The 20,538-nt window shown below is 36.3% G+C and overlaps 1 protein-coding gene across 1 annotated transcript; it reads left to right on the forward strand.

The window, feature by feature from the left end:
- Positions 1-1,491: 1,491 nt before the first annotated feature.
- Positions 1,492-15,320, forward strand: sltm (SAFB-like, transcription modulator). Its single transcript, XM_044191630.1, has 20 exons — positions 1,492-1,655; positions 2,895-2,982; positions 3,093-3,148; positions 4,172-4,199; positions 5,572-6,256; positions 6,892-6,935; positions 7,068-7,171; positions 7,300-7,449; positions 7,545-7,657; positions 7,739-7,899; positions 8,006-8,106; positions 8,216-8,272; positions 8,365-8,510; positions 9,088-9,268; positions 9,559-9,683; positions 10,422-10,595; positions 12,435-12,746; positions 12,849-13,005; positions 13,723-13,877; positions 13,971-15,320. Exons 1-20 carry the CDS (start codon positions 1,521-1,523, stop codon positions 14,080-14,082), a joined length of 3,084 nt encoding a protein of 1,027 aa, XP_044047565.1. The 5' UTR covers positions 1,492-1,520; the 3' UTR covers positions 14,083-15,320.
- Positions 15,321-20,538: the final 5,218 nt, after the last annotated feature.

Raw genomic sequence — 20,538 nt, forward strand, 5'->3', positions numbered from 1 at the left:
CCAAGAAATTCCACCATGAGCAAGCACTTGGTGACAGTGGCAAGGAAAAACTTCCTTTAAGAGGCAGAAACCTTGGATAGAACCAGACTCAATGGCAGGTGGCCATCCGCTGCTGCCATGTTAGGTTTTAAGCGAGAGGGGGGCACAATGCAAATTCCACCTAGAATTTTAAAACAGTAATAATGTAATGGTAGTGGTAACATTAATATTAATGCAGTAATAATAATAGGAATGATGGTCATAGGAATAATAATGACAATAATAGTAACAAGGCCAAAAACAACAACTGTAGTAGCAGTTGTCGAGCAGGAACACGGGGGCTGCAGGTGGCCCACAACCAAAGATCCAGTCTCTGCGGCTCCAGAGGCAGAAATACCTGCTGAAAGCGACAGAAGGAGAGAGGAGAGAAACGAGAAAGCACAGAACTATGGGATAGAGAAGATGTCGAGTTAGTAACATGCAGTAATGGGATAAAAATGCATACAGATGGAGAGGGAGAGGAGGAGAGAGGTGCATCATGGGAAGTCCCCTGGCAGTCTAGGCCTATAGCAGCATAACTAAGGGAAGGTTCAGAATTCACCTGTGGCAGCCCTTACTATAAGCTTTATCAAAGCTTTATCAAAACAGTGTAGGTTTAACCAAGCAAATTTGAACATACAAATGATGAAGTAACTAAGATGGGTATGGAATTGGAACAAGAAGACATTTATAAAGCACAGGATTGACAAAATACAGGTGCAGGAAAACACAAGGCAAGATCTTGAGTATTGTGCAGAACACTAGTTTGTTGTAGTAGATTTACACCCTATAAGTATCTGAGGCTGGTGTGGCAAGTTTAGGATTGGGTTTTGAGATCAACAAGAGAAGCAACTGAATATAGTTTGTGTAAAGGCAACAGATGGGTACATGTAAGCACATGGGCTGAGGAAAGGAGGAAACTCTGCAGGCCAATTTGAACAGTACATTTTCAGTAGGCCTACTTTGCTAAAGATTATATTCCGCACCATAAATCACAAGGCCTGTGTAACTGCTTTTTTGGAATGGCAAATTTTCTGTAGACTATGAAGAAAGTGTCTTTCTTATTTTTCTGCAAAATACTCAAATTAAACTAAAAACTGTGCCAATTGTAGTGGACAGCTTTAACTGCTTATTGTGAAACTGTGTTGGATACAGTCTATGGTTGGATACAAGCAGCAGTGTTGAGTTGAAGGGGACCTGAATTTAACACTGTCTGCCAAAACCTCCACTCATGATGAATACAGTTTACCCAGGTTTTATTTTACACTAAATTAGGGAATGAACGTGTGCTTGAATGAAATGAATGGCATTTGAACTCTAAAATGGTTAGCGATTTGGTTCCTGGAATAGGCTATGGGACACCACTTTTTCATTCGTTCACTGGCTATCCCACCCCAGTAGGTAGCGTTGCGGCATTTTATGACGACAAATAAAAACAACGAAGAAGAACCTGGGAAAATGGTCTGCGCGCGCACGTTTCAGTTCAATAATCTTGAGGTAAAATGGCGACGGGTGCCATTTCCACGGAGTGTAAGAAAATATCAGAATTAAGAGTTGTTGATCTTAAATCCGAGCTCAAACGAAGGAATTTGGACACTTCTGGTATAAAGAGCGTTCTTCTTTCAAGACTGAGACAGGTAACTAAAAACGAAGCTAATTTGTGCAAGGAAGGGTGACTGAGCTGGGGAATACGATGCAGAGTTGCTAAGGCTAACGTTAGCTAAATGCTATGACAGTTTTGCTGCTAGGCTATCTAGTCAGGTCAGTTAAACCGTTGAAATGGCCGTTGGCTCAGTTTAGTTTTTGGCTATGTAATTACACATTAGGTAAATGGCTACACATACACCTGTCGGAAAAAGGGAAATGTTAGCTACTCGTGGTTGAATGATTACCAGGAGAAAATGATAACGTTACTGTAACGTCAACGTACACGCATTGCTTTAACTTTAGTGGTCAGTCGGGGGGGTCAAAACAGACACGAAAGGTCTGTGTAGGCTGTCTGTGCCAAGAAAACGACATGAGAATAGGGCTTTCTGAACCTGTAATGCTTAACAAGCTCATATTAGTTCACCACTTAGTGATAATGTTTATTGGACAGTAACAGATTGCACGTGATTGAGCTTTTGAAATGAAGTGTAGCTTTATTGTTAAATGCGTGGAGGACCACGCACATGCTCATTTTAAGTGTGGATTTAGATAGAAATTAAGCAGATCTGTTTTCCGATTTTAATTTGTTCTATTGATCATTATGAACTAACATTTGTTGCATCCATGGTTTGAATTTGTGTTTACCTGTTTATCCATTAAATGTTTTCAGTTGATGAAATAGAATTGCCTGATGAAGGGATGTAGATCTAAATAGTTTTAGAGTTAAAGATTGTAATGAATCTAAGTCCTTTTTGAATGCTTTATCAAATCTTCAGGTCTTTGTACATCTCATTGATCTCAGATGCCATATTCACCATTCAAAGCCATCCACACGAGAACCTCACATTTTACACTGTGCGCACCTATTTAATTTGAATCCACCCTACACCTCAAAGTACTCAACTTTCCATTGAGATGTATAATCAGCTTTTGCTGTCTGAGAAGAATGTAACTTAGAAACAATACAATGTTGCGTGGTAGCCATAAATAATGTTATATATGCTGATGGACTCTGGGCTGATTTTTAAAAATGTTCAAACTAATTGGATTTATTTTTAAATCTTTTATCATATACAGCTCAGTTTATTCTGTCTTACCAGGCAGATGAGTTTGGAGTTGACTAGACAAGTGGTGACAGATGAAACAAGCATGAACAGCAAGTTTATTGTGTGTTGGGGAATTTAAACTGTTTTTTTTTTTAAAAAAGTTTTTTTTATTGTCTTTTTAAGGCTGTTGAGGATGAAGGTGGTGACACGGAAAACATTCAAATTCCGCTTTCAACTGACACATCAACTCGGAAAGGTGGAAAAATTAAAGGTAATCTTGCCTTTGATTTAATTGATGAGGCAGGGTGGCTAAGCAAGTCCATATGTTCTCATCTTTATTCGTGTTGATTTAAAAAAAAATTTTATTTACTTCCCTTTCAGGGAAAAGAGTGGATTCAGATGCAGACACCACAGGGGAAGAAGATGTGTTTTCCAAGGTGACTGTGGCATACATTTCTGTTGTTAATGTTTGCCACAACTCTGTTGCTTTTTGTCTTTGCCCTATCTTGCCAAAATGTCTAGATGTTAATGTAAGAATTTCTCACAGCGTTCATTTAAGTTGCATTTTGTGCCATCTTTGTTCTTGTGCATAAACAGTTAGCAGTGAATTGTTTTGAACCAATGTTTTCAATTAAAGCTGGGGTAAGTGATTCTGGAGAAAGATTGTTGACATTTGAACTCAACAGCCAAACAAATACTCCTCTCCCTTCAGTGCTCCTTCAGAAGCTCTGTCCCCCCAAATTCATGGATGCCCATTGCCAAGGCAACAACACTAACAACTGGGCAATATGGTGGAATCCAGAGTGTCTGCTGTCCGAGGGTAGCTGAGGCAAAACAAACATTATAATATAAATCGTCAAATGAACGACATGCAAGCACACAAACACAGCGTCCAAAACACAACAGAGTAAAAACTAGCGAGAGTTAGTTGTTTAGACTGTTTTTACAAAACAACAATGACCGAAGACAGGGCTGTAGGATTGTAGCTAAGCTAACAAGGAAGGTAAAGTTACCTAGCATAGCATTTTGAATTATGTGTCATTCCACATAATCCCGCTGTGCTAGCAAACTTATGTTTTTAGGTCTTTGTGGCTATAAAACTCTTCGCAAACGTTGTACAGACAAATACCTTGATAGATCAAACAACGGCACAGCAAGTATTGTAACTAACTTAACGTTAGTTACAATAACCTATGTATTTGTCAGCACTTAGTTTTAAGCTACATCTTTTAGTAGTTTTCTGATAGAAATTATAACCTTTGAAAAGTCAGAAAGTGCTCTGTCTTTGATCCTTGATGTGAGATTATTTTAATGCTTCATGAATTCGTAAAATAGAAGCCTATACGAACCACTGAAATACTGCGATTAATTATTTCTGTACACAGGTATAACAACCTTTTTGTTGCTGTGCCTATTGCATTGAAATATTTGTCAGCTCACCTCAGTGTTTTCTTTTCTAGGAAACGGAAGGGTACGAATCAGAAAAAGGTATGTATGCTGGCACACTAATGCCCAATGCTAACATGAGGTTGTTTCTTTTTTTTTTTACTGCTAACATGAATGATGACAAGAAACTCCTGGTAGAATGCATAACCTACATCCCGTGGTATTTCATGCTTCTGCTAGCTGCTGCACTGTCTAGGTCACAATGCGCTAAAAGGAGCACCAAGGACATGCTTAATGAAGACATTTCTGAAGACTGAAGTTTTTTGGAATTGGTACGCATACATTATTGGATGTGGGTTGCCTTGACTCAGGTACCTTGGATAACTCAAAATATTTAAGAAAAGTTCTGTTTGCTTCAGTGGATTTCCGTTGCCTCTGGCATTCAACTTCCTACATTCCCCAGGGAAATGAAGAGTGAAGGTCCACAAACAAGCTGACATTTTATTATGTCCAGTGAATTGGAAGTAGCAACAACGTGTAGAATTCGAGGATCATTGCACTTTCTTGTTGACATGTTGAGTGGCAACATTGGTGGACAGACCAGTGACAAGTGCACTGGGTAGGTCTGAATACTTGACTCCCTTTACCACAGGAATCGGACGCCTTTTATTACAGGTTTTGTCAGGTGAGACGGCCTGTGAATGAAGCTGGGATTTGTGTAGCTCAAGGAACGCTAGACTCCTCACACTTTGTAAAGATGCAGAGGCCTTGTGTCAGGAGGCAATTGAAAGATCAAGAGACTTCATACATTCATCACAGACAACATCTATCAAAATTGCACATATTCTTGCCAGCTGAACGCAGCCCCAGCATGATGTGTGCAGTGAAGAGATCTGACATACAGCATGGCCTGGGACTGGCAAGGACAGACTGTTGTGACTAACGGGACACACTTTTTGTACAATGTTGAATACAGTTGACTGGACACATTACAGCAGGTTGGATTTGATGAACAAATTTTAAACATTGATGACATTGATTATTGAAGAAAAATGGAAGATAATGAAGATTTCCTTAAACACAGATGACTTTCCATGGACTGACCAGCTGGGGATGCATTTTGCATTATGGAAAAAACAGAAGGATGAACTGATGAGTTGTTCTTCCTCATTTGAACTTTGTCACAAGATTGTCCATCTGGAGAACTCCCACACATTTGTAGAAAGCATCTGGAATTGCACATTCAGTATGAATTATGACTCAAGTACTTTACATGTCAAGAAATGAAGAGCACTGAATCATCCCCCATTTTCAGTGAAGATTGTGTGTTTTGTGTCTTCCTGTGGTGTCTACGCCCTCGATGACCATTAACACTAAATGTGCTTTCTATTCTACTTTTTAGGTCAAGTAACATGCGACATGTCAATGTTAAAAGTTGTGTTTTTGCCATGTTTATCCTTATTAAATCCCTCAGATGTAACTGATACAGATGATGGTACTCGTGAAAATTCTAAGCCTGCACCCTGTGAGGACAGCCTCGCTCAGCCTGAGGCTGAGGTCCTGGCTGAGGCTGAACCAGAGTCAGAAGCTGTGGCGGCTGAGGCTGATTCAGTGCCTGAGCCAGAGGTGGATGCTGAGGCTGAGCCAGACGTGGATGCTGAGGCTGAACCAGAGATCGATGCAGTGCCAGAGGTGGATGAGGATGCTGACCCAGAGATGGATGGGGAGGCTGAGCCAGAGGGAGAAGCTGAGCCAGAGGTGGAGACCGAACTGGCTGAGATGGATGCTGAAGCCATGAATTCCTCTAAAGAAGCTGAGGATGATCACCTATCCGTCTCAATCCCAAATGAAGATGCCCTCACCCTAGATGTTGATGGTGACGATCTCCTGGAAACAGGTAAACATGTGAAACTTCCAGATCCAGGGGCCGAGAAGGGCACTGATGAGCCAGAGGCCTCTGCTGAGACAGGCCCAGAGGATGACATGAAGGTGGAAGAGACGGAGGGCCACAAAGATGGTAAGAAAGATGATGGATCCAGGGGTGAGCCCATGAAGAAAGACAGCAGAGAGGCCTTGAAGAAAGCTGAAACGGGAGATAAAGAAAAGGATTCTGGGAAGAAAGGCCCCTCCACTACTGGGGCATCAGGTCAAGCAAAGAGGTTTGTCTTTCTATGTCAGTTCTTTGATACTACTACCAAGTCCAGCTCACTAAGAACGCAACATTGTGGGTAGCCTCAAGATTTTTTTTGCCATAAGGGAAATGTTCACTGATGTACCTAATCCTGCCATTTACTACTTTGATTTATTTTTCTGAAGTTGGTTAAATTGTGACATTAACCAGGAGCTGAAAAAACACCTCTTATTTTGTTACTTTGACCCTTGCAGCAGTTTTAAAGCCTGTTTCAGTTTCTACACAAGGCATTGTAAAAGAGCATTAGTCCCTGTGATGGCAGTGTGTTGTTTTTTTTTTTTGTTTGTTTGTTTTTTTTCCTTCTTTTTTTTTTCTCTTTTTGGTCAAATGATTCGCTGTGAAGTTGAACAAACCTCCGAAGATTTCATTGGTCCAGGGAATAAATTGGCTGACAACCTGACCCATCTCACCACTGGAAAAGCAATGAAGCCTTTGAGACATTGGTTCAGATCTACGCCTTGTCTACAGGATTTTTTTTTCTTTTTCTGAAAAGTACAAAATATGGTGTTTTATTCCACTAGATGTGTGCCTATCTCTTTACACCAGGGGTTTATTTACCTTCACTCATTTCTCTTGTTTGTTGTTGCAAAATTTGCTTTGTAGCTCTTCAAGAGACAGAGATGGAAAAGCTGCAAAAGATGAAAAGGGTAAGAATTATTGTATTCAAATGTTGTTAGAAATATGAAACACAGGGAAACACTTTTCTCATTTGATTCAACTGTATATATTACATACATACATACATACCTATACCCAATGCGTTTTGGAATCTTCATCAGGAGTCGTCAGCAACAGCAGCTCTTCTCGTAACATATGGGTGAGCGGCCTGTCTTCAAACACCAAAGCAGCTGACCTAAAGAACCTGTTTGGCAAATACGGGAAGGTAAATAATGTGTGCATTTTTTGGGGGGAATTAGTTGTTGCTAATTTTGAATATGTCTGAAACCATCACAATAAATTTCTGCTCAGTGTCGTAGAAAACTGTATATCAATTAAATTTGTTGCCAACAGGTTTTGAGCGCCAAAGTGGTTACAAATGCTCGCAGTCCTGGTTCAAAGTGTTATGGCTTGGTGACAATGTCTTCCAGTACAGAGGTGACACGGTGCGTCTCCCACCTCGACTGTACAGAGCTCCATGGACAGCAGATATATGTTGAAAGGGTAAGTTAGGATGCAGATGTCAAGTCATGAGCCATTTTATTCATGGAAAAATTGTGGGCCTGTGTCTTTTACGTTTCACTGCTGCTGTTTTTCAGGCCAAAAACGATCCGTTCAAAAAAGAGGGCTCAAAGAAGGAAGCAGAGGACAAAGCAAGTTCCAGCAAATCAAGTGATAAGCGCGGTTCCACAGGGATGAAGTTAACTAACAAGTGGGTGACAGAAAAAGTTGAAAAGTTAATCCTTTTATTGATTGAAAGCATTTTTAACCTTTTTGTTCTCCTTACATGTAGAACACAGCCATCTTACAAAAAAGAAGACAAGAAATTGGATAAACTTTCAGAAAAGGACAAAGATTCATCCAAGAAACAGGAGGCCAGAAGTGGAAAATCTGAGTCTGTTTCATCTAACTCTGGACAAGATTCTTCAAAGAAAGATGACAGAAAGCATGGGCGTAGGTTTAATTCCTCTTCTCATTTCCAATTTATGAGAATCCAATTGAGTAAATCAGTAAGCATATGTCTGTTATCTCTGATTATTCATGATTTATTTTTCTCTAGGGGCAAAGAGCCCAGGAAAGATGGTGGCGGTACATCATGCCAAAGGAGATTCTAATTTTGGCAAAATGAGACCTTTTAGAAGAGGAAGGTATTTTGATAAAGTAAGACCTTTTATTAGTATTTGATTCCATTGATTTATATTTTAAAATTATGTTTTAGATTTGTCCTCGAGGATGTTAAATAAGAATCTGTTTTAATACTTTTTTTCAGCCCTTTGTCAACATGAATGTTCAAAGGCGGCCAAAATGGTTGATTCCTCCTGAAGAGGTAATAAAACCCTTGATACCATGGACATATTGCTTAGCATTTGCTTTTAACATGCTTCACCTACTAACTTTAATTTCCATTCACTATTATAGTTGGAGATGATGAAAGACAAACAACGACCTTTTACTCACAAGGGAGAAGAGAAAGACATCCTGCCTTTTGAGAAGATGAAGGAGCAGAGGATGCGTGAACGGATGGCTCGTGTGGAGCGTGTTCGTAGAGCCGTAGAGTTGCGCAGGTAATCTGGAGCAGCACACAGTTCACACATGTAGTAGATTTAAAATTAAGAGGTGCATGTATGTTTCAGGAATCTCATGGGTCTTTGAAATCCTTGACAGTTTGTGAATTTGAGGAAAAATAATCAAGGCCTTGAAAGTTTTTGAAAATAAACATGGGTCATTGAAAGTGCTTGAATTTATGTATTTAGTGCAAGAATAGAAATAGAAGTTCTTATATTTCTTTTGTACTTAATGTAACATCACTGTTACACAGCAGCACATTTGAGAAGTATTCACACATTCAAGCCTCTCTCCTTTTTAATTGTTGTCTGTGAGCTTATGTAAAGCCTGCCAGTTCTCATTATAAAAATTCTCAGTGTTACAGTAATTAACCGTGATCCGTACCTCAAACTATGCTGTGTTGGGTCCTTGAATTTGAGGGAATTGGGCTTGGAAAGTCATTGAAATTGATGTTTAAGAAGGTGTGGGGACCATGTTTATTTATTGTCCCAAAGTTCTAAGACAAAGGATGTCTGTTTTTGTTTGTTAATTTTTTTTTCATTTATTTTTATTTTTTAATTTATTTATTTTTTTTAGACGGCGTGAAATTGCAGAACGGGAACGTCGAGAGCGTGAGCGTGTCCGTCTGTTGCGGGAGCGTGAAGAACGGGAGAACCTGCTCCGGGAGCGCCAGAGACTGGAGATGGAAAGACAAAAACTGGAAAGGGAGCGCTTGGAGAGGGAGAGGCTTGAGAGAGAGAGAATCCGTATAGAGCAGGTACAGTAAGCATGAACAAATTCACCTGCTTGTAAAAGGTAAACACCTTTCCACAGTCAAATCTTCAGGCTTCTCTGAAAACTGTCCATCTCAGGGATTAATGATTATGTCAGTTGCAGTCCAGAATTTCAGGTGTGCAGCAGGAAAAAGGGGATAGACAGCTGTGTCCATGAGCAAATTGTTAGTCATTAACTGGCTTTTAATTTCCCACTTGTTTTTAAATGCATCCAAGTTGTCATATCCACATCTCTCATTAATTAATTATTTTTAATTAAAATTGCCTCTTTCAGGAACGCCGTAAAGAGGCAGAGCGCATGGCACGTGAACGTGAGGAGCTGCGGAGGCAGCAGGAGCATCTCCGTTATGAGCAAGAAAAGAGAAACAACCTCAAAAGAGGCCGTGAAGTGGAACATGGGTATAGACACTATTTTAATTTTTGTCCCTCAGCAGTTTTGTGGTGGTGTGATTAGAACCAAAAATTGTTGGACTTAAGTGGACTCAATGTAAGGCAGTGGTTCACAAACTTATTATATTTTCAGCATTTTATTTGTTTGAGAAATGTTGCCTATGTAAGAAAACTATTGATCATCAGGGAACCTTGGAGGAGGAACCAATTTAATTTCAAATATCTAACAGTCACACACACGTAGCCGCATGAATGGCTGTGATTTAAAAACAGTATGGTGCTGATTCACAACGAGCACACACAACGAAGTGGTCAGTCCGAGTGTGACTTCCCTGGTAGCGAATTAACTTGTCTGTAAAGCACAGTATGTGTCTATGAACTGAAATTTGTCAGTATTTGGAGCTGATGAGTTGCCAGAAACAGTCTGGTAGTTTCATATGGGTTTATGGTTAATTGCAGTTACTTTTTCAAGATATTACTTTCTTTTCTTCTTGTCGTTCTTCCCATTCATTGCAGCCATATGGGGTTTGTTTTGCTGCTCAGTGGCCGTGAGGGGGTGTTTTACCTGGTGAAAATTGCATCAAACCATAATCCTCTTTAGGCAAACATAATGTGTTTAAATAGAAAATATAAATAAACGATACTACAACACATCTTGAATGTTTTCAAATACCTGAGAAGTGATAACTGTAGGTGTTTCTATTGAAGCTCATGATTCATGAGGTATGTCTGGATTTAATGTTTCAGCCGGAGAGACGATCCCTATTGGAATGGCAACAAGAAGATGCAGTCTGAGTCTGATGGCCGTTTGAACCAAGGCTCCAACTACAACCGGCAGCAGAACCGCTTTTCCAACTTCACTCCTCGAGAGAGGGGTCGCTTTCCAGAGGCTGCTACCGAGCAGCCCAACGCGTATGACAGGTACATAGGAATTGAACTAGTCCATTGTGGCAACATTATCAGTCACAAGAAGCCTTTTTCACAGAAAACATTTTGATATGTCACAGTAGAAAGAGCATTTGAGTAAATAATAAAGAATAATGATGGCTGAATTCCATTTAGCTGCTTCAGTTTCAGGGTTCTCGTTCAAGTTGTAAAAGTATCGATACCTTGATACTTTTTCTATACCACGTGTTTAAAATGATATGATCTCCATTAATTATACATTAGATAGTATCAAATACTGAAGCTATAAAAAAAAAAACAAAACGGAGCTACAATCTTTAGACGCCGTTCGTCACGACCCAGTTTGGAGAAGCAGACAGGAGTACCAGCATGGAAGCTAAGCACTGCACTGCTGTGGACCTGGGCAGCAACAAAACGTATTTTAGCCACGTAAAAAAGGCCCACCTAAAAAAAAAAAAAAAAAGAAAAATCAATATCAGCTTAAGTGTACGCTACTTTTAGAATATTTTCACGGCCATACCTTGCTTTCCGGTGGGAAACTGACACCTTATATCACTTTCTCCAAAGTCACTCTCAGACTCCTTTGACAAAACCAGAAATTTTATGTCTCAAAACAAGGGAGTTGCTGGTCTACCGCTGCCTTGACCTGCAGCAAGGCAGTTTGGATCCGAACTAATATGTTAAAACACCAAAGTCATAAAATAACACAAACAAACAAACCGAGCGAGGCAGCGGTGGACCAGCAACTCCTGTGTTCTGCGACGTAAAATTACTGTTTTTGTCAGTGGGGTCTGGTGACTTTGAAGAGAGCATTTGATGGCAAGGTAAAGCGGGGAAAATATTCTAAATATAGCATACACTTAAAGTGATATTGATTTTTATTTTAGGTGGCTAAAATATGTTTTGTTGCTGCCCAGGTCCACAGCAGTGCATTGCTTAGCTTCCGTGCTGGTCCTGTCTGCTTCTCCAAACTGGGGCGTGCCGACAGCCATCTATTGTAGGTATTTATACTGTGGAAACTGTACTGTTTACCAGTAAAGCAACAAGCAATAATAACGACAAAAAGAATGTGTAGGCTATTAACATTAGCTATTAACACTACTATTAACATTATTACAAATGTGTTTGTATGTGTTCAGTGACTTTTTCTGTACCAGCACCAGTGTGCAGGTTGTTAATAAATAAAATAATTACTATTTTCTGTTCATGGGACTTTTTTTCCTTTTTGCCGGGGTATCGAAAGGGGTGTCGTATCTTTTTTTTTTTTTCTTTCTTCTTTTTTTTTTAATACTAGTATTGTATCGAAGTTTCAAATTCAGATATTGTGACAACCTTAAGTCCTGGTATTGTTCATGCTGGCTCACTGTCACACCGTGCCATGACCTACTTGGGCTCTTGAATAGAACAGAGCCATTGTTTATATTATTGGTAACATCTACAATAACAAGTCAAAATTCTGCTGTGGGCCTGGGTTTGAATCCTGCCAGTGCCCTTTGCTGCCTGTCATCCCCTCTCTCTCTCCCCTGTCTTTCTCTACTGTGACTATCTAATGAAAAGCAGAAATGCGCTAAATTACCTAGAGTTTCTCAATTTGTTGCTGTACTATGTAAAAAGGTAACCTGTGTGGACCAAGAGGGTTATCAACTGCAAAAGAAAGCTTTTAGAATTTGTCAGAACAGACATACAGTGAGCTTGTGGGCGGTGTATCTGTACTATTGCTTGTATTCTCCTCTTGTCCACAGTACTTATTCTCTGTGTTCCTGGCCTAACAGGTTAACTGTTTTTTGTTATTTTTAATAACTTGTTAATTCAACTTTTTGTGATGTGACTAATCCCGTTTTGATCTTTGTTTAGACGTAACCGGTTTGACGGTGAGCCAGAGGTAAAGAAGAGTCGCCCTGCTCCTCACAGAGAGGGCTCTGGCTTTGACCGCTACCCCAAGAACTTTGAAACTGTCCGCAGAGCTGAGCCACCTCCTCCTCCACGCACCGAACTCCGGGACACCGACCGCAGGGACAGAGATGAGAGACGGCCTGTGCCCATGCATGATCGCCCTATGGGAGCCAGAGCTACATTGCCTGGCATGTCGCACAACCGCTCACCCAGGGACGGAGGGCATGGATGGAAGAATGATGGTGGGATAAACTCCAACAAGGGGGATATACGGTAAAAAATAATGCAGTTTTTGAACAAGAAGCACTATCAGTAGACTGTGTTTCTTTTCCCCAATAAGTGAAATTTCTTTTGTTTTAAATCTCTCGCCTGCAGTAATGCTGGGTTGAGCAGAGGACCTATGCGCATGCGTGCAGAGCGATCAGGCAGAGATGGCCCAGGCCCTACACTTAGAGGAGGCTCCTCGACCAGCCGTGGGAGGAGCAGCTTTAATGATCGAGATGGAGGAAGACCTATGGTGATGAGTGATCAGGTCAGCTTACCTTCTGAATAAGAGTTAAAGTGCATTTCTTAGGTCCTTCTGTACTAACGGTACAGGATATTGACAGGTCATGCAAAAATGTTATTGTAAAATGTCTTAGTTATCTTCAGTCTTAAAATTCTATTAAAAACTCAGCTAGCGCCGAAACGAATAATTGATCGACGATTAGTCAATCGAAAGAAAGGGAATAGACTTCAGTTTTCAATTGTTTGTCATTTATCAAACAAATTACAAACGTTCAGTGATTCCGGTCTCTTAATGTGAGGATTTGCTGGTTTGTTTGTTTTTTGTTTTTTTTTTAAATACATTTCTGGGTTTGAACTGTTAGTCAGACCAAACAAGCTGTTTGCTTTTTACAAATTCCCACAGCTCAACATGATGTCTTAATTTTTCACTTTTTTCTGACATTTCATACATTCAATTTATTAATACATGAATTAATTAATTAAAAAAACACAATGTGTTTGAAAATAATCTTTAGCACTTTAAGCTGTAGAAATGAAAATGATTTTCTTAATGTGCCAGTTTTATTGATTTAAATGTTACTCAACTCTTGCAGACCTATAGTCTGCAAGATTACGTTTTTTCATGTTTAAAATTAGTCATTTGTACTATGTCGGTAGTTTTTAACAAAGTTTCAGTCTCACACATACATTTTAATAATTCATAGAAGACTGGCTCCTGACTCCATCCCTCTTCTGTCTGCAGCCATTCAGCTCTGGCCGCCAGGTCGTGGTGGAACGTCACAGCAGGGAGCAGGGACTGAGGAAGGAGTGGCATGGTGGATCAAGCTCCCAGGAAAGGGGCTTCCCTGATAATCGCAGGATGGGAGAAACCCGGGGCAGCATGATGGCTCCTTCCAGGTATACCAAACTTACAAACAAATGATGACAAAACTGTATAGTATGACCCCTATTCTCAGTTGTCGTAAACTTAAACTTTTTCTCTTTCTGCAGTCACTCTTCCTCTGGACTCAACCGAATTGTACAGATCACCAACAACTCGATTCCCAGTGGTGGCAACGTGGGTGGATTCAAGCCCTACAAAGGAACGCAGCGGCAGTTCTAACTGCTACCAAGTTCTGCCACTTTAAAGCACCTGAAAATTTGAAGACTTTTCTGAACTCTTTATTTTTAGAATATCAACAGTTTTAGGTGGCACATTTGTAGCCATGAGGTTGATCACGCTATTTTATTTTATATAGACAAGTGTTTACCTCAGTGTAGGGTTTTCCTGACAGTTCTGCTGTTACCATTAATACCCTGTGCACATGTTTTACTTATTTAGGACGATATTGTACAGCCCTAGGTCTTTGTAACAAGTTTTCAAGTGATGTTACCAACTTCTCCTCTAAAAGAGTGTTGTATGTAAATTTTCAATAGCCTAGTGTCACACTCAGTTTTCCTGTGTATTATATCTTATTTTAGTGTATTATAGAGCTCATAAAGTGAGAGGGATCATTCATTCATTTGGATGTTTCTCTGTGAGGAAACGGATGACATTTGTGTTTGTTTTTTGAAAAGTGATACTTGGTGTGGATGTCCTGTTTTTGTAAAGATTAGTTAGATTTGCTAAAACAATGTCAAAATGTAAACTAGCCTGCATTGTAGCAAAATAGCTCTCATAGGCTATGAGTTGAATTACGTACAGGGCCGTGTCTCTGAAATTAGATTTGACTCAAGTCTGTTAGTGCAGGGCATTCGATGGTTTCAGAGTCCCTGAAAGCACCATTTATATTTGCTCATTGTTATTCCAATGATTCTGCAAATTTGATTACACCTGGCAGTCAAGTAATGGCTCTAATTCTGGCAATCTGGGTTTTTCAGTCATTTCACAGCCTGTAATCCGACTTTGAAGACAATATGATTTTGTACATCACATGATATTGGGACAGGCTGTGTGCATCCTTGAACCATGTAATACAAGCAGGAAGTACTATACTGATGGCAGTATGTAGAAAGTTTGAGCTGGAAAAATGTGGTACACAGGATGAAATCTGCACTTTGATTAAAACTACAAAAGGTAGACATGTAAGTGGAGCAGACATTTTGTCAGCTGTGACCATCACTGTAAACTTACATATTGCCTTTTAAAGTAATTTCAGTTTATTTATTTTTTCATTTAATTTAAGAATTTAAAGGTTTTCTTTTTTTTTTTTTCTTTTCTTTTTTTTTTGGTCCTTATAGTTGGACCAAGACATCCAGGTCTTCGCTGCATGTACTTAGACTGTCACACACATTTTACCTATACAACTGTCAGAATTGGTTGATAAAGCTTGATTAAACTACAGAAAACTGATAAAAGAACTACTTGTGTTGATTGTCTTAGTAGCCTCATTGTCTCCTCTAGTCATGGCCACATTAACCTATTAGGAGGCCCCAGGGTAAAAAAATTACCCCCCATCTCCCACCTTCTGTGCATTGTGTATGTACCCCGTTTCCTCCCAAGTTCCCATCCAATATCGTGCGCTCTGCCGTGCTTGTCTTCATTATTTGGCCAAAGAACCAAAAAAAACAGCCGGTGCTTCTGTACTGGACATATACTGCCAGGCTTGTGTGGCAGTTCGTCTGTGGTAATTTGACTAAACAGAACTTCAGGAATATATGTACCATGTGAGCACAATATAAAAAAACAATTACAGTCTAATAACTAGAGGGCACCTTTTATAAGACGGTGCCACAAGTTTAGGTTACAATGCAGGGCCACTTGATATTGTACTTTAATTGTTCGTCAATTCCTCAAATTATCAAAAAACAACTTCTCCAGTACATAAAAGTAGCAGCCAGACTGTGGTGAGTAGTGGCAGTCACCCCTTGGAAAGCCTTCTGTCAGACCTGTGGATTGATTAGCATATAAAAATGTATATCTTACTTCTAAAATGTAAATATATTCAGGAAATTATTTACAGATGTTTGATTGGATTTTGAAAGATATATAAAGTGCTTTATGCTGGTAATTAATGGCCCCCCAAAAAAACCTTAAATTGTCGAGAGAATCAATTGGCCATCTGTTAAGTCATTTATAGTCTATCAAAAACCTGCATAACCTTGTCCAAGACCCTCTTTTATCATATGTTGTTGAACGCCACTGGAAATTAAGCTCAGGGGTTTATATGAGCAACTATCTTCAAATCATTTTACAAAGTTTCAGGAGAATTAAAGTCAGAGCTTTGTCTGGGCCTCTCCAGCACTTGAGTTTAAACATCCTACATCCTGTCCTCTGTCACACAGCTCAGATAAGTAATGCACTGACTTGTTACTGTGTCAGTGGTCCTTGAGTTATTGGTCTGCTTCCTTATTTGGTTCTTCAGTTTGTGTGCGTGGTCAGGTCTGTGTTTAGGTAAATCTAAATGTTTTCTCTATGTCTTCACATTCCTTTTGTTCCTGTAACCCCCCCCCCCGCATCAAACTGCATCTACCTTTTCCTGGATCACATATCGCTAAATTCTACACACATTTCCTTGGACTTCCGACTGGCATTTGCAGCCATCTGTGGGGGACCCGAGACATACATTTAAAGTGACAATAGAACGAACTTCAGTTTTAGAGACATTTCAAGGACATTCAGATTCAGCTTGTAACTTATAATTCTGTTTAGGCTCTTGTATGTTGATCCTCTACAAAATAATGCAACTTTCATTTGACTTGTTCTGTTTCTGTCAAACTATAAAATAAGGGAGAAAGTCATCGTGCTGCCTCCTGTCACAGCAAAAAGACTTTTTCCTATTTAAATTGGTCCTTGTATGATAGGAGCAGAAATCGGATGCAGTGGATTTAACGTTGTACTAAGTCAATGACACTGATGTTTATGCTTAATACATTTCTTATTAGATTAATCTGATCAAACATATATCAGATTGTTTTCAAAGTGATTAGAGCTCATTACAAATGACAACAAGCCAACTACTGATCTTAGTCTTTTATTATCCTGGTACTTCTAATCAGGTTGAATGTCCCTCGTCTATAAGGCAATTTGTTATATATATATATATCACCACGTACATTATGTGACTGTAATGTGAAAGGCTACATACATTATTTGGTCATTTATGTAAATAGATGAACATTGAAATCAACACAAATGAGTAACCTCCCATATTCACAAACACCTTCCTTTTGCTTGTATGTTTCATGTGAAATATAAACATAATGCGCCATACAGTGGAAATTATATTCTTGGGGTAATTAATAATAAAATTTTTACTCTGCCTAACTTTTCAGTTCACACTATACATGCACCACAACGTAAAATCTGGGAGTTTGATATTGCATTAAAGAAAATGTCTCCCTTTAGATTGTTCAGCAGTCTGGATGTGTGTCTCATACAACAAGAATGAACATTTCCCTCTGCTACATAGATGACAACACTCAAGTCTTTTAAAGCAGCCTTTTCCTCTGTTTTGTTTGTAAAAGTTTGAGCATATTTGAAAAGTTGTGTAGTTAAATGATGGACTCTGGACTGGAAAAAGAACTACCTGAATTAGAGGTGCACCTACACCATTTTTTTGCTGATTGGAGCGAGTACCAGTTTTGTCTACATATTTTCTTCTTTGTTGAAAAAACGCTTCTGCTAGACTATTCAAATGGCATCCATCTATCTGTTGTTGTAAATCATATCTTCCTCATCATCAATGAGCTGTGTGCTGGTACTCTGGCTTTTGTCTGGTATAGGTGTACCACTAACCTGAATATATCAAATTGCAGCAAGTTCTATTGACGTGGTACTATTTTTTAACAAATGTACTCGTCCATTTTAAGTCAAAACATTTAAAGAGCCCTTTCATACTTTTACAAATCAATATTATTCAGCTGGCTTAAGCTACCGCTACCTGGTTGAGATCATTCTTTTGGCCATTATTCAGTTTTTAAAAGGTACCCAAAGAACAATAGCACTCTCGCACAATTTATGTTCTGTATAAAATGAGGTATGTTTCTCTTCTGTTAGTGCATATCAATGTAACAGTGCAAAACCAATTACAACCACTATTTGTTCAATGACCACCTTGTCAAAACACTGATTTTACAGCATTTCCCCTGCAATCACTTTTACAAGGCCAACAAGAAACCACTTTGAGACATTTAACACACAACAACCTTCTGATCAATTCATCTTATGAACTAGGGTGAAATGAACACATTACAACAAAAATATCAAATTCTGGTAATAATGACTAGGGATAGCAAGCTAATGCACAGTAGTAAATCTGAAATAATAATAATAAAAATGTGTGGCATGTGTCACTCTTTTCACTCAGACAAACACCAACCAACATAACATTTTCCATATGAATTCAAACTGCCCTAAGTGAAGTTACATTTTTTTAAACTTCCACTGGAATGTTTAATCAGCATGTTCACTCGATGGGCTGAGACATAAATGAGGTGAAACTCAGAAAAGACAGAACAAAAAAATAGTACAATATTGCCAAAAAGCCTCCCCTCTGCCTTCTTGCTTTCACCTTATGATTATATGTATTATTTATTTAAGCTGCATGGAGAAAGAAAACTTCTAAGGAGTCAATGAAAAGTGTACATGATTAAAAATGTTGCTTAACCCTGACCAAGGAGGTTTTTATTTTTTATCAGGTAGTCCAAGTTTACACGAGAAGAGCAGCTTAATTAATTGTTTTTTAGTGTTAAGTCCTTCAGAGTGTCAAAATAGTTGTTGTGTGTATACATACACAGATACTTAAAAGTTGTGACTGATAAAGTGACTACAGGCCGAGGAACTGTGCCAATACATAAAAGACACTCGAGGATATGTCCCTTCAGAAAAAAGGCCTGAGAGTATTTCTGATGTTCATGTGAAAAATGCATGGATTGGCTCATTCTGGTAATACGCCCGTTTCCTTTTGTCCTATAAATTATGCTGAAATGTTGTAAGGCGTATATACATACACATATATATATATATATACATACATATACATATACATACATATACATACATATACATACATATACATACATATACATACACATACATATACATACATATACATATATATATATATATATATATACATATATATACATACATATATATACATATATACATATATATATATATATATATATATATATATACATATATATATATATACATACATATATATATATATATACATATATATATATATACATATATATATATACACATATATATACATATATATATATACATATATATATATACATATACATATATATATATATATATATATATATATATATATATATATATATATATATATATATATATATATATACATATATATATATATATATATATATATATATATATATATATATATATATATATATATATATATATATATATATATATATATATATATATATATATATATATATATATATATATATATATATATATACATATATATATATATATATATATATATATATATATATATATATATATACATATATATATATATATATATATATATATATATATATATATATATATATATATATATATATATATATATATATATATATATATATATATATATATATATATATATATATATATATATATATATATATATATATATATATATATATATATACATATATATATATATATATATATATATATATATATATATATATATATATATATATATATATATATATATATATATATATATATATATATATATATATATATATATATATATATATATATATATATATATATATATATATATATATATATATATATATATATATATATATATATATATATATATATATATATATATATATATATATATATATATATATATATATATATATATATATATATATATATATATATATATATATATATATATATATATATATATATATATATATATATATATATATATATATATATATATATATATATATATATATATATATATACATATATATACATATATATATATATATATATATATATATATATACATATACATATATATATATATATATATATATATATATATATATATATATATATACATATATATATATATATATATATATATATATACATATACATATATATATATATATATATATATATATATATATATATATATATATATATATATATATATATATATATATATATATATATATATATATATATATATATATATATATATATATATATATATATATATATATATATATATATATATACATATATATATACATATATATATATATATATATATATATATATATATATATATATATATATATATATATATATATATATATATATATATATATATATATATATATATATATATATATATATATATATATATATATATATATATATATATATATATATATATATATATATATATATATATATATATATATATATATATATATATATATATATATATATATATATATATATATATATATATATATATATATATATATATATATATATATATATATATATATATATATATATATATATATATATATATATATA

The sequence above is a fragment of the Siniperca chuatsi genome, linkage group LG1, assembly GCF_020085105.1.
Source record: "Siniperca chuatsi isolate FFG_IHB_CAS linkage group LG1, ASM2008510v1, whole genome shotgun sequence".
Classification (NCBI taxonomy): Eukaryota; Metazoa; Chordata; class Actinopteri; order Centrarchiformes; family Sinipercidae; genus Siniperca; species Siniperca chuatsi.